The sequence below is a fragment of the Dendrobates tinctorius genome, unplaced genomic scaffold (genome assembly GCF_039654945.1).
Source record: "Dendrobates tinctorius isolate UK_male_01 unplaced genomic scaffold, ASM3965494v1 ptg000211l, whole genome shotgun sequence".
In the NCBI taxonomy this organism is placed as follows: domain Eukaryota; kingdom Metazoa; phylum Chordata; class Amphibia; order Anura; family Dendrobatidae; genus Dendrobates; species Dendrobates tinctorius.
In genome coordinates, this window is record NW_027361878.1 from 3,732,499 (window position 1) to 3,744,712 (window position 12,214).

General features: G+C 45.8%; 1 protein-coding gene across 1 annotated transcript in view; it reads left to right on the forward strand.

The window, feature by feature from the left end:
- The window catches only part of LOC141058131 (mucin-2-like), a 62,881-nt gene extending 50,920 nt beyond the window's left edge, over positions 1 to 11,961 (forward strand). Inside the window, exons 10-13 of the mRNA XM_073554290.1 lie at positions 8,160 to 8,203; positions 8,715 to 8,876; positions 9,187 to 9,278; positions 11,746 to 11,961. Of these exons, the coding sequence (XP_073410391.1) occupies positions 8,160 to 8,203; positions 8,715 to 8,876; positions 9,187 to 9,278; positions 11,746 to 11,961 (514 nt within the window). The remainder of the gene's footprint in view (positions 1 to 8,159; positions 8,204 to 8,714; positions 8,877 to 9,186; positions 9,279 to 11,745) is intronic.
- Positions 11,962 to 12,214: the final 253 nt, after the last annotated feature.

The following is a 12,214-nucleotide window of genomic DNA, read 5'->3' on the forward strand; positions in this document are numbered from 1 at the left end:
TACAGAAAATTTGTCTGATGGTCCAGTCGGGGCTGACACCAGACTGGCCTTCACCAGAGTCACCACACTTCCCGAGTCTAACAATGTCACCACATTTTTGCCATCAACAGTTAAATCACACAAGTGTTTTTCCACATCCTTTTGACCAGCATTCACACTCACTACCTGTGCTACCATAGACATGCGGTTTTTAGAGTCTGTGACGTCGCACTGCATGGGTTCAGTAGTGACCGGACAGTTCGCAGCAATATGTCCCATCTCTTGGCAGCGGAAACACCTAACGGGCCCCTTACTTAGACCATAGTTCGTTACTCTCGGCCTCGCAGTGCGGGCAGTCCCGTTTTCCTCCCCCACTGTCTTAGGGATTTTTCCATCTCCCCTACTCCCTGGAACAGTCTTACCGGTTCCACGTGGAGATGATAAAGAACGAGGTGGGGTAGCGTCTTCTCGGAGTCCTTCCGCCACGGAGTAACGTTCAACCAGATCCACCAGTTGATCTGCCGTCATAGGATTTCCATGGCTTACCCACTTCCTCAGGGCTGGCGGTAGAGCTCTCAGGTACTTGTCCATGACGACTCTCTGGATTATCTCTGGCGCTGTCAACACCTCGGGTTGTAGCCACTTCTTCGTCACGTGGATCAGGTCGAACATCTGGGACCGCGGTGGTTTATCCGGCTGATAAGTCCATTGATGCACTCTCTGTGCACGGACAGCGGTCGTCACTCCCAGCCGGGCCAAGATCTTGGCTTTCAGTTTGTCAAAGTCCTGCGCGGCTTCAGGCTCTAAGTCATAATAAGCCCTTTGGGCCTCACCGGAAAGAAACGGGGCAATCAGGCCGGCCCATCGTGCCTTCGGCCATTTTTCTCTCACCGCCGTCCGTTCAAACGTGGTCAGGTATGCCTCGACGTCATCTTCGGTCGTCATTTTCTGCCAGTACCGACTCACGTGAATCACTCTCGACTCGGCTTCCAGGTTAAGCTCAGGTAAGCTTGCCAAGCGCTGCGCCACCTGCTGGAGAAGCGAACGATCGGTAACTGTCATGTCCACCAACTCCTTCAGCTGGGCCATCATCACCCGATTAGCTTCTTGCTGGACGGCGGTGGACTGTACCAGCGCTTTCACCACGTCCTCCATGCTCATGCTTGCAACGTGATGCCCGCGTTCTCCACCACAATGTGATAAAACACTCCGGGATCGCCTTTGCTGGGGTCAAAGGTCACGTGCATTCAGCATGAAACTCAGGCGCAGAGATGGGATTCGTGTATAACTGACCCTGAGTCAGGTTTATTAACGGTGAAAGCAATGCAAAAGGAAATAAAACATAAAACAAATCCTTGCCTGTCCGGCACTAACTAAACAATGGACAACCTAACTACCAACTGGCGGGCTTCTCCTGTCCAGCCAAACCACAGTTGCAGTGGGCACTGCTTCCACTCACGTGTGTCTCTCACACAGTCAGGCTCTCTGTGTTCCCAGGCTGAGACACTCACACAACCACCTGGCATCCTTTTTATATCCACCTCCCATTATCCATTAGTAAGTAGGTGCGATACTGACCAGACTAGGCCACATAGGAAAGGAATCTGGGCGAGATATACCTGCCCTCATCCACTATTCCCACATGATTCTCACAATATCTTTTGAATGTGTACGCTATCCATACATGTTATCCGGGGATACGGTACCCTTTCTCACCTTTATGCAATCACGTGCAAGCCATACTGGGCCTAACACCGTCTGAGCCTGCCTCCTGATGTATAGACATATCTTTTGAATGTGTACGCTCTCCATACATGTTATCCGGGGATACGGTACCCTTTCTCACCTTTGTGCAATCACTTGCAAGCCATACTGGGCCTAACACCGTCTGAGCCTGCCTCCTGATGTATAGACATATCTTTTGAATGTGTACGCTATCCATACATGTTATCCGGGGATACGGTACCCTTTTCACCTTTGTGCAATCACTTGCAAGCCATACTGGGCCTAACACCGTCTGAGCCTGCCTCCTGATGTATAGACATATCTTTTGAATGTGTACGCTATCCATACATGTTATCCGGATATACGGTACCCTTTCTCACCTTTGTGCAATCACGTGTAATCCATACTGGGCGTGAGAACGGCTGGCGAGCTGTTAAGCAAGCTACAGCACCTGTGGTTTGCACACGTAAGTTTTTCATTTTTTCAGGAATGTCGGTTAGGCCTAATTCCGGAATTGCGGTTGACCTGCACTTACTGGGAAATCATCGTTCGCGAGTAATAATTGTAATCAGTGATCCCCATCACTAACGTTGTTCAGCGGGTTATCTGCACCTGTAAGCGACAAACGCTGGCCTTTTCAGTGTAGCGCACATGCAGCCACGGACATGTAAGGGCATGACACACCAGTTATTGGCCAATCTCATGTGCCAGAGCCTCACGTATCCCTCTAGTAAGCCGGACTCGGACCACGGGGCATGACGGAGTCTCGTTCGTTAACGGAATTAAGCTTGCAATGTGTGCATCTGTTCTGTAGCTGGCATGGTTGAGGTTGCCCGTGTTGAGTCAAATTACGCCGTAGGCTCCACTCCTGGTGGTGCCCTTCTGGACATTCCTTTAAGGTTCAGCTTTGCAACCATACTGCCCACGTAAAACAAACACTTTTCCTTCATGAACGCTGTTTGGAGGGTCATGACTCGTGGGAATAACGCCGCCCAATCAGTTAACCTGCTAGAGAGATCCTTCGTTGCTCCCAAGCATGACATCACACTCCCTAGGAGGAAGGTAATGCCACTGTGGCGACCGTACTCCTGGGGGCGACACAAGTGCACTGATGCCCAGCCACTGCTCGATGAATCTGCTGGTACATTGACCCAGACCACTACATTCCCCTCGCACGCTACACGGCCTGAATCTGACCCTGATGAAACTCAGTTTACCCTTCCCATATACAGTTCCATCTTACACGGTGACAAAGAGGAAGCTGCAGATGAAAGTGCAGGTTCGGCCCACCCGCCATCAGACACACCACCGTACTATCAGGGGCCCTGTGCCAGTGCCGTCGCCAACGAGTGGGCCCCCCCTGCTTGCTCAGGATCACAGCACTTGCAAGGTTGAAATACTGTGCAGTGAGATGGAAGATGGGGACGACGAGGAGTCCAGACTAGTGCAGGGATTCCCTAGCGAGGAGACTTATTTGATTGTTTTCAATGTTGGGACAGCAATTTTTGGGGAGCACTATACTCTGGAGAATGATAGATGGGGCCCACCATACACTGGAACATTCCAAAGGTGGACATCAGACACTGGAGCAGCATTTACAGGGCCCATTATACACTAGAGCATTAGAAATGGGGCCCATTATGTTTGGAGCATTATTTGGGCCCATAAGACAGTGGAGCTTCATCCATGGGGACCAACATATACTGTAGCATTATGTGGAGCGCATCATATACTGTTTCAAACATTATATGGGACCAATGATTCTGTATGGAGAAATAGATGGGCCTCGTCATGAGATGTAAAAAGTGAAGTATTTTTCATTGTACTATACCGCTATTTCTCTGCCGTATCGGAGCATGATGAGTTGTGGTATGTGTTAAAGGGGCACTCTTTCGCCCAGGGCACATGAAAACCTGGAGCCAGGCCTACCCCCCCACAACTTTAGCCAAATAACCCCCATTTTTCAGTGTGTAACTTGTATTATGAAGTTAATTAAGGTTGACCAGCTTAAGTAAGAAGAATTGATGCTTTTGGCATTCAAATGAGCACTGTAGGTGTGTTTCCTGTCCTCCTCTCACTGCCGACTTTTATTCCCCATTCACTTACATTGGGTTTCGTGTTTCGGGACGACCCCGACTTTTCCCTATAATCGGCCGATCTTGCTCGACCCGACTTTTGGAAAAGTCGGGTTTCACGAAACGAAACTTCACCATAAAAAAACAAAAGTCGCTCAACTCTACATAGGACCATTGGTCCCCAGTTTAAGATTGGTGATATGGTGTGGTTATCATCAAAAAATATTGCTATGAAGGTGGCTTCTCCTAAGTTTAAGCCTAGATTTATTGGACCTTACAAGATTTTGGAGATTATTAATCCGGTCTCTTTTCGTTTGGCTCTTCCTGTCACATTTAAAATCCATAATGTGTTCCATAAGTCCTTGTTGAAGAGGTTTGTTGAACCAGTTGTTCCTGGGGTGGCACCTCCAGACCCTGTATTGGTTGAAGGTAACATGGAATATGAGGTAGAGAAAATACTGGATTCCCGTTTGGCTAGACGGAGACTCCAGTATTTGGTTAAGTGGAAGGGTTATGGTCAGGAGGATAATTCCTGGGTCTCTGCCTCTGATATTCATGCCAAAAGATTGGTGCGTGCCTTTCATCGGGCTCACCCTGATCGCCCTGGTGGCGTGGTTGAGGGTTCGGTGACCCCTCCTCAAGGGGGAGGTACTGTTGTGAGTTCATTTTCCCCTTCGTCACTGAGGTCTGGTGAACTCCCTATTCTGGTAAAGGAAGGTAATGAGCCTGATTATCAGGCACCTGAGTCTAATGAGGATGACTGGCTGAGTGGAGTCACGGACTGGATATAAGGCTGCCGACACCCTTCTGCCCTGCGGGTGATTTCTCTGTGGACTTCTAGGACACCAGTCTGATTCCTGCTCCTCTAAAGCTAAGTTTTTTGCTTTGCCTGTTGCATTTGTGTTTTGTTTTTGTTTTCCTTGCTTTTCTGGATTCTGCCATTCCCTGCTGGGGTGAGCTGAATCTCCTTTTGCCTGTTGCTCTGTCTTCAGAATATTCCTGAGTACTGACATAGCTTTTTGAAGCCTAGCATCTTCAGGGCCTTTTTCACTGTCAGTCTGTTGGCTCTTATTTTCATAGGGTTTTTCACGGATTGCAGACAGCAGTCTTCCTGTCCTTTTCTATCTAGTTAGCTTGGGCCCCGTCTTTGCTCAGTCTATCTTTCTGTCTGTGTTAGTGTTTTCATCTTGCTTCACAGTCATTATATGTTGGGGGCTGCCTATTGCTTTGGGGTCTGCTCTGGGCAGTTTAGATTTCCCCTTTCTTTCTTTAGGCCTATTTAATTCTCCGGCTGTGATCGAGGGGTCTAGGGCATCGTAGGAACCCCCCACGGCTACTGCTAGTTGTGTTGATAGGTTCAGGGGTCTGCAATCCGATAGCTGCCAACTTCTCTGGTTTTCTGGACCTAGCTAGCATTTCTGTTTTTGCCTCCTATGGTGATTCAATCATAACAGGGAAGCATCCTCCAACCTGAGAGAACTGTGGGCAGTGAGCAAGGCCCTAAGTCACTTCATTCCGCTACTCCAGGGTCGAAATGTACGCATCATGTCAGACAACAAGGTAGTAGTGGCATACATCAACCACCAAGGAGGGACAAGATCACACTCCTTAATGGAAGCGGCGACAGACATTCTGAGCAGAGCAGAAGAACACCTACACTCCTTGACAGCCTTACATATAAAAGGGGCAGAAAACATAGAGGCAGACTTCTTGAGTCGCAATACCCTGAAGCAGGGGGAATGGGCGCTAAACCGGTCCATTTTTCAAAAAATAACTCAGCTTTGGGGGAAACCGGTGATAGACCTCTTTGCCAACAAACACAACAGGCAAACAGAAAGGTTCTGCTCTCTAAACCCGAGAGAAAATCCATGGGCAGTGGACTCATTGCACATCCAGTGGAACTTCAGGCTAGCTTATGCGTTCCCCCCAGTGGCTCTGATCCCAACAGTTGTCAGAAAAATCAGAAACGATCAGGCCAGGGTGATTCTAATAGCTCCATTTTGGCCAAAAAGGCCCTGGTTTGCTCTGCTACGAAGGATGTCCCTCTCCGATCCATGGGTTCTACCAGAAATCCCGGACCTACTAGCTCAAGGTCCAATATTCCACGCTCAGGTCAAAGGATTCCATCTGACGGTGTGGAATTTGAAAGGTCGCTTTTAACGGATAGAGGGTTCTCCCCTGGGTTGGTGGCCACCCTGCTAAAGAGTAGGAAACCAGTGACGACTAACATCTACGGCAGAACATGGAATAAGTTCCTGCAGTTCTTAGGTAGGCCGTTAGGGAAAGATCCCCCGATTAATGCCATCCTGGAGTTCTTACAATCGGGGTTGCAGATGGGGTTAGCAGTGAACACACTTAAAGTTCAGGTGTCTGCACTAGGGGCGCTCTACAACTGCAAATTGGCATCAAATAGATGGGTAGCCAGATTTATTAAATCCTGCCATAGAGCTAGGCCTATCCCAATACCCCGGATAGCCCCCTGGGATTTAAACTTAGTGCTAGAAGCCCTTACAAAAGATCCGTATGAGCCATTACATCAGCTACCCCTGAAGTTTCTGACCCTAAAAACAATCCTGTTAGTGGCCCTCATGTCAGCCCGCAGGATAAGCGATTTACAGGCTCTCTCAGTAAATCCACCTTATACGCAAGTCTTTCAGGATAGGGTAGTGTTAAGAACAGACCCCGCTTATCTGCCCAAGGTAGCATCAGATTTCCATCGGGGCCAGGAAATTGCCCTTCCATCTTTCTGTGAGAACCCAAAAAATCTGGGGGAGGAAAAGTTCCATAATCTGGATGTTAAGAGAGCTCTACATATCTATGACTAGCCAGTGGAGGAGGTCCCAGTCCCTATTCGTAGCTTTTCAGGGTGCCAGGAAAGGCTATGGGTTTTCAAAAGGGACTATTGCTAGATGGATTAGGGAGGCCATTAGTGTAGCCTACACAGCTAGTGGTATCCCGATTCCTGACGGCATCAAGGCTCATTCCACCAGAGCCGTGGCGACCTCCTGGGCCGAAAAAGCAGAGGTATCGATCGAACAGATTTGTAAGGCCGCTACCTGGGCCTCACCTTCAACCTTCTTTAAGCACTATAGATTAAATCTATCCTCCTCTGCTGACTTAACCTTTGGTAGAAGGGTGCTGCAAGCGGTGGTCCCTCCCTAAGGTGTTTCGAATCTCCAAAAATCTCTCAGGTGGTGCTGTCATGGGTGAAGGGAAAACCACCATGGTTACTTACCGGTAGCCGGTTTTTCCGGAACCCATGACAGCACCCGTATATTCCCCCCCCTTTTCACCATATGGGTGTGCACAATTAGTAGGGTGTTTTTGAGTGTTGTGGTGTTGGATTAAACATGTAACTAACCGGGAAGTCCTCTCAGTGCTCTGTACCCCAACTGAAGCGGGGGAGAGGTGCCGCCCCTTATGTAGGTTCCTGTCCTGGCGGGGCGGATCCCTCTCTCAGGTGGTGCTGTCATGGGTTCCGGAAAAACCGGCTACCGGTAAGTAACCATGGTGGTTTTTCACTTGTACGAGTTATCTAGAACATCAATTTTTCACTTGTTCGAGTTATCTAAAACATCAATTTTTCACTTCTGCGAGTTATCTAAAACATCAATTCTTCACTTGTACGAGTTATCTAAAACATCAATTCTTCACTTGTACGAGTTATCTAAGGCCGGTTTCACATTTGCGCTTAAAGGCGCAGCGACGGCCTGCGCACGGCCGCCGCTAAGCCCCGCCCCGTGCCTGTTCCCTGCACGCCCCATCCGGTCATCGCCGCCTACTAGCGCACATGGACGCTTGCGATCTGCACACCCTATCTTTAGCATAGGGTGCGCAGATTGTGCGCTGGCCGTGCGCTAGCAGGATTTTGCCATGCGCTGCGCACTTTTGAAGGTGCGCCGTGTGCGCCAAAATGCACCATGCTGCGTTCGGCACACACGGGCGCACCTTCAAAAGTGCGCAGCGCACGGCAAAATCCTGCTAGCGCACGGCCAGCGCACGATCTGCGCACCCTTTGCTAAAGACAGTGTGCACAGATCGCAAGCGTCCATGTGCGCTAGTAGGCGGCGATGACCGGAAGGGGCGGGCAGGGAGCCAGCAGGGGGCGGGGCTTAGCGGCGGCCATGCGCAGGCCGTCACTGCGCCATAAAGCGCAAATGTGAAACCAGCCTAAAACATCAATTTTTCACTTGTACGAGTTATCTAGAAGATCAATTTTTCACTTGTACAAGTTAATCAAATTTCCTGTCAAAATTTAGCACATCTGGTGAATTTTAATTTAAAAAATGTGTTCATTTCAAAGAGTGATTAAACTGCCTTTTAAACTTTCACTTCTTCTAAATGTCCAATGAAAATCTGTTACTGTATCTCTCTCCACAGTAACTGTACTATGGAAGGCATACTTTGCATTTATGATGTTAATGGTAAGTTTTCAGAATATAAAGTGAATTATTTTGATAAATTTGCGGATTGAAGCTAAAGCAGAAAGTTGATATGGCTACTAGAGAGGATCCTACAAAAAAGCATTTGCTCCATTTTAGATGTCACATTTTCTAGAATATTGCCGAACGTAATAGACCAAAACACCATAAAAAAGTAAATGCATAACAAACTTTATTAGCTATAGGCTGCATTTCCACGCTTTATAGGCTATATGAAAAAATAACTGCCCTTTAAAGGGAATGTTCCCCCAGAAAATGACCTATTAATTAAATATGTTTTCCGGGGTATATTTTTGTCTCATCAAAGATAAAACATAAGATAACAAACACAGCTGTTACCCGCCCCGTCCTTCATACTCGCCTACCATCACAACCATGGCCCATTGTTTTCTCAAATGTCAAGTTTTGCAAATAAGTTAAATGCTTTAAGCTTTTTCAGCAATTTTTTTTCTTAAAAATCTTTTTGATCTGAACACATTGTATTTCACTGCAGAATGCACGTGTACCTACAACGGTCATACCTACAAATACAATGAAACTGTATACAATACTACTAACTTCAAAGGAGAATGTGTCACTGGTATATGCAAAGATAATGGAACCATCCATGAAGTGGTCTACACCTGTCCCACAACTACACAAACCACACATACAGGTGAGACTTTTTTGTAATATTACCACTAATAATAATAAATTATTGTTTGCTGGCACAACTTATGGGTGTCCTCTGCCATCACTATTTATGCAATGCACTCTAATAGCACTGTAAATGGGAACTCTTTGCTTCTTTTGTTAGTAAAGGCACTTTAACTGATCATGGATAATTGTATGTTGCCATTCTACAACGCCCCATATAACCAATGAAACCACAATACATATAGTGTTCAGATACAGGGCCAGATTAACACATGCTATGTGAAATATTGCCATGTGGAATACTGCTGATTTAATAATGCTTTCCAAAGGATTTTCCAGGCCATTTATAAAACTAGTGGATAGTCTAATAAGCGGAATCTTAACAGTGAGTTATACAACTTTAGGAGAAGAGGAAGAGAAAGTATGATGGAAAGTATGCACATTGCATATGAGTGGTCACATGGATTGCACAGGAAGCATATTTTGTCTAGTCCATGTCCTGGATGTAGTGTATAACCATCCTGACAAATATCGGTGCTACAATATCATCAAAACCAAATTAATTGGGCTTCCTTGTTCCTTCTTCCAATGAAGAAGATGCAGGCGATGGTAAGCTGCCAGCAAAATTAATAATAAATTAATAAATAAATTTAAAAAAGAGAAAAAAATAAAATAGGGGTAGTGCATCTGTCACATCTCCACCTGGACCTGCTTCTGCGGTGTCTTCCTCTGTCGCCAGGTGCCGCCATATTCATTTTGTATGTGGCGCTGGTGATAGAAAAGACATTGGAAACAGAAGCTCTGGATGGCGCAGGCTCTGTCCATCCATTTAGATTAGGATGGCTGGGATCTGCAGTGCGGTCCGACTGTATGGGTGTGTGTGATATCTAGCTGGACATGTCAGCTCCCTGCTCCAGCAAGTTGGTGAGCACCACACCCTACTTATGCTCCCAGCTTACTGCCTGCTGAAAGCTTCAAGATAGTATTGTGCTCCCCTGGTTAAGTCCTGCCTGTTTTGCTTTTTGTTAGATCCTTGTTTTAATCTCGGCTTGTTTCTGACTAAAGTTATATATTCTTATTTTGTATTTTTTCTTCCCTGTTGATTTTGACCAAGCTATCTGACCACTACTGCCAAGCCTGCTCCACCAAACAGCAGCTTATTGTGTGGCCCAGTCCAGAGCAACCTGTTAAATTCAGATCTCTGTACAGGAGTTAAAGGGTGAAGTCGGAACAAACCCTGGGATCTGTTAAGCTGAGTGTGCTCAGCTTGTCTATGGTACCCATTTTAGAGCTGTTAGGCGACCACTGACAAAGCACCATTAAAGCATCGTTGCACACATTCCATTTACTAGTAGACAGCACTCCAAAATGCTCAGATGAAAAAAATGTAGTGGTTTATTGGTCCATGTGAAAAAACTCAATGTTTCAGCTCATCAACAGGTGAGCTTTCTCAGTTAACAAAATGGTAAACAACTGTGATCTATATTATTTTAACTTTATTGCCATACATTTAGCACATCAATCAATTATATAAATATCAGGAAAATATAGTGCTGCACATCGCTGATCAGAGTCTGCGTGTCACGCCCCACAAGGGTCGATCCAGCAGACGACACAACAAACACTATCAATGGGGATGGAAAAAAGGAGAAGAAGGCCCTAACAGTAGGGAACAAGGGATGGGGCACCTCCTAACACAGCCTGTGCCTATCCCTAAGCTCCCCTAATGCCCTAGGCAGGTCCTTCCCCCAGCCGCTGTCACGTTCCTGGTCCCTAGCTGTCATCTCACTATACCCTGGCTAGTGCACTGGCCAGCAAGGATGCTAGCCTCTGCAGATGGTGTAAACACAGGGGGTAGTGACAAGCACGAGACAGACAAAGACAGGGAATAAGAAAACTTAACTCTCAAGCTTCTGCTTGAAAGTTAAGTTTGGTCCAGGTCAGTGCTTTATTTCCTTGGACAGGAGCTACGAGAAATCCTGAGTTTTCAGTTGCCTAAAGTGGTGATTGATTCCCCGCCTAGCTTGACTTCATCTGCGCAGCAGACAGGTGGCATCTTGCCAACCTGACTAATCATAAGAGAGTACTGATCTGGACTGTGGACCGGAGTTGTGTTACACGATCCGCTCATCTTTATCTAGTAACTCTATAAGTTGGGCATTATGGTAACGGACATCACTGTAAAATTTTAGACAAAAGATTTTCTTATTTTTACCACCTCTGCTTTTTTCAATGAATTTTTCTTTGAATTTTTGCTTCAGTTTTTTTCTTCTAACTTATGCTATTCTAAGTTTTCCTTCTAAATTTTTACAATTGCATATTTTATATTACATATTATAATAAATATATACACACCTTATACAATACACATGTAAAAGCATTACACTCACACCATTGTTTGGTAGGATAAAAAAATGATCCATTGATCATAACATCTCTAATCAGCAGATGAGGCATTGGCATTCCCTGCCTTAAACAATGATTTGGGCAGGGAGGAAAATGCCACATTATTTTTTTTTAGAATTTTCCTCTTCTTCATCCAATGAGGATGGTCTCCAGTGAGATGTGTCAGGACTGTAGCTGAGGCAATCACGCAGCAACTGATTTCTATAGACCCCATCCCTCTGAAATGATGAGGATCAAATTTGTGATTTCACAGGTAGCTCAGGAATTCGCATTCCGAGGTGCTACAACACAAAAACTAAAACCAGATTATTTTCTGGATTATATTACATTTTTGTGGCATGTTGATCTCTCAGATCAAGCTCTGAAACCACATATTGCCATCCAAGAAGCAAAAGATTGGTACAAAAAGTTGTCTGTGCACATAGGACAGATGGCACTGTACAATTCTTTGTTTCTATCTGCAGGCATTACTTCATTCTTAGGATTTAATCAAGACACTAATATTTGGAAATCAAGATGGTGAGGGTTCTAGTAGTTTTGGAACTGAAGGTGCCATATTGTACAAGGGCAATAGTACCCCAGTGAGGTCGCTCGAATGGCAAGGAAGGGAAGAACATAGAAAAGATGTAGGGTATGATTCGAAAAAGGAATACAAAAGGGCACAATTTATCATTGTGAAAGACCTTAGCAATATATAAGCATATAGATTTGCGGAGGATCGAGTTCAAGATTTTATGAAATCACCGGTTTTATGCAAATTAGAACATTTTGAGTTTTGGTTATTGGTTTACAAAAAAACCTTTGCCTGGAACCAATTCCCACATTGCCGCCGAAGAATCATAAAACAGGAAAACTTCAATTTGCATTGCTGCGCCGGATTCACCACAATACACTGCAGCTATGACATCTTATGGATTATCATACCTTTTTGGTCCAATCTCGGGCTTTCAC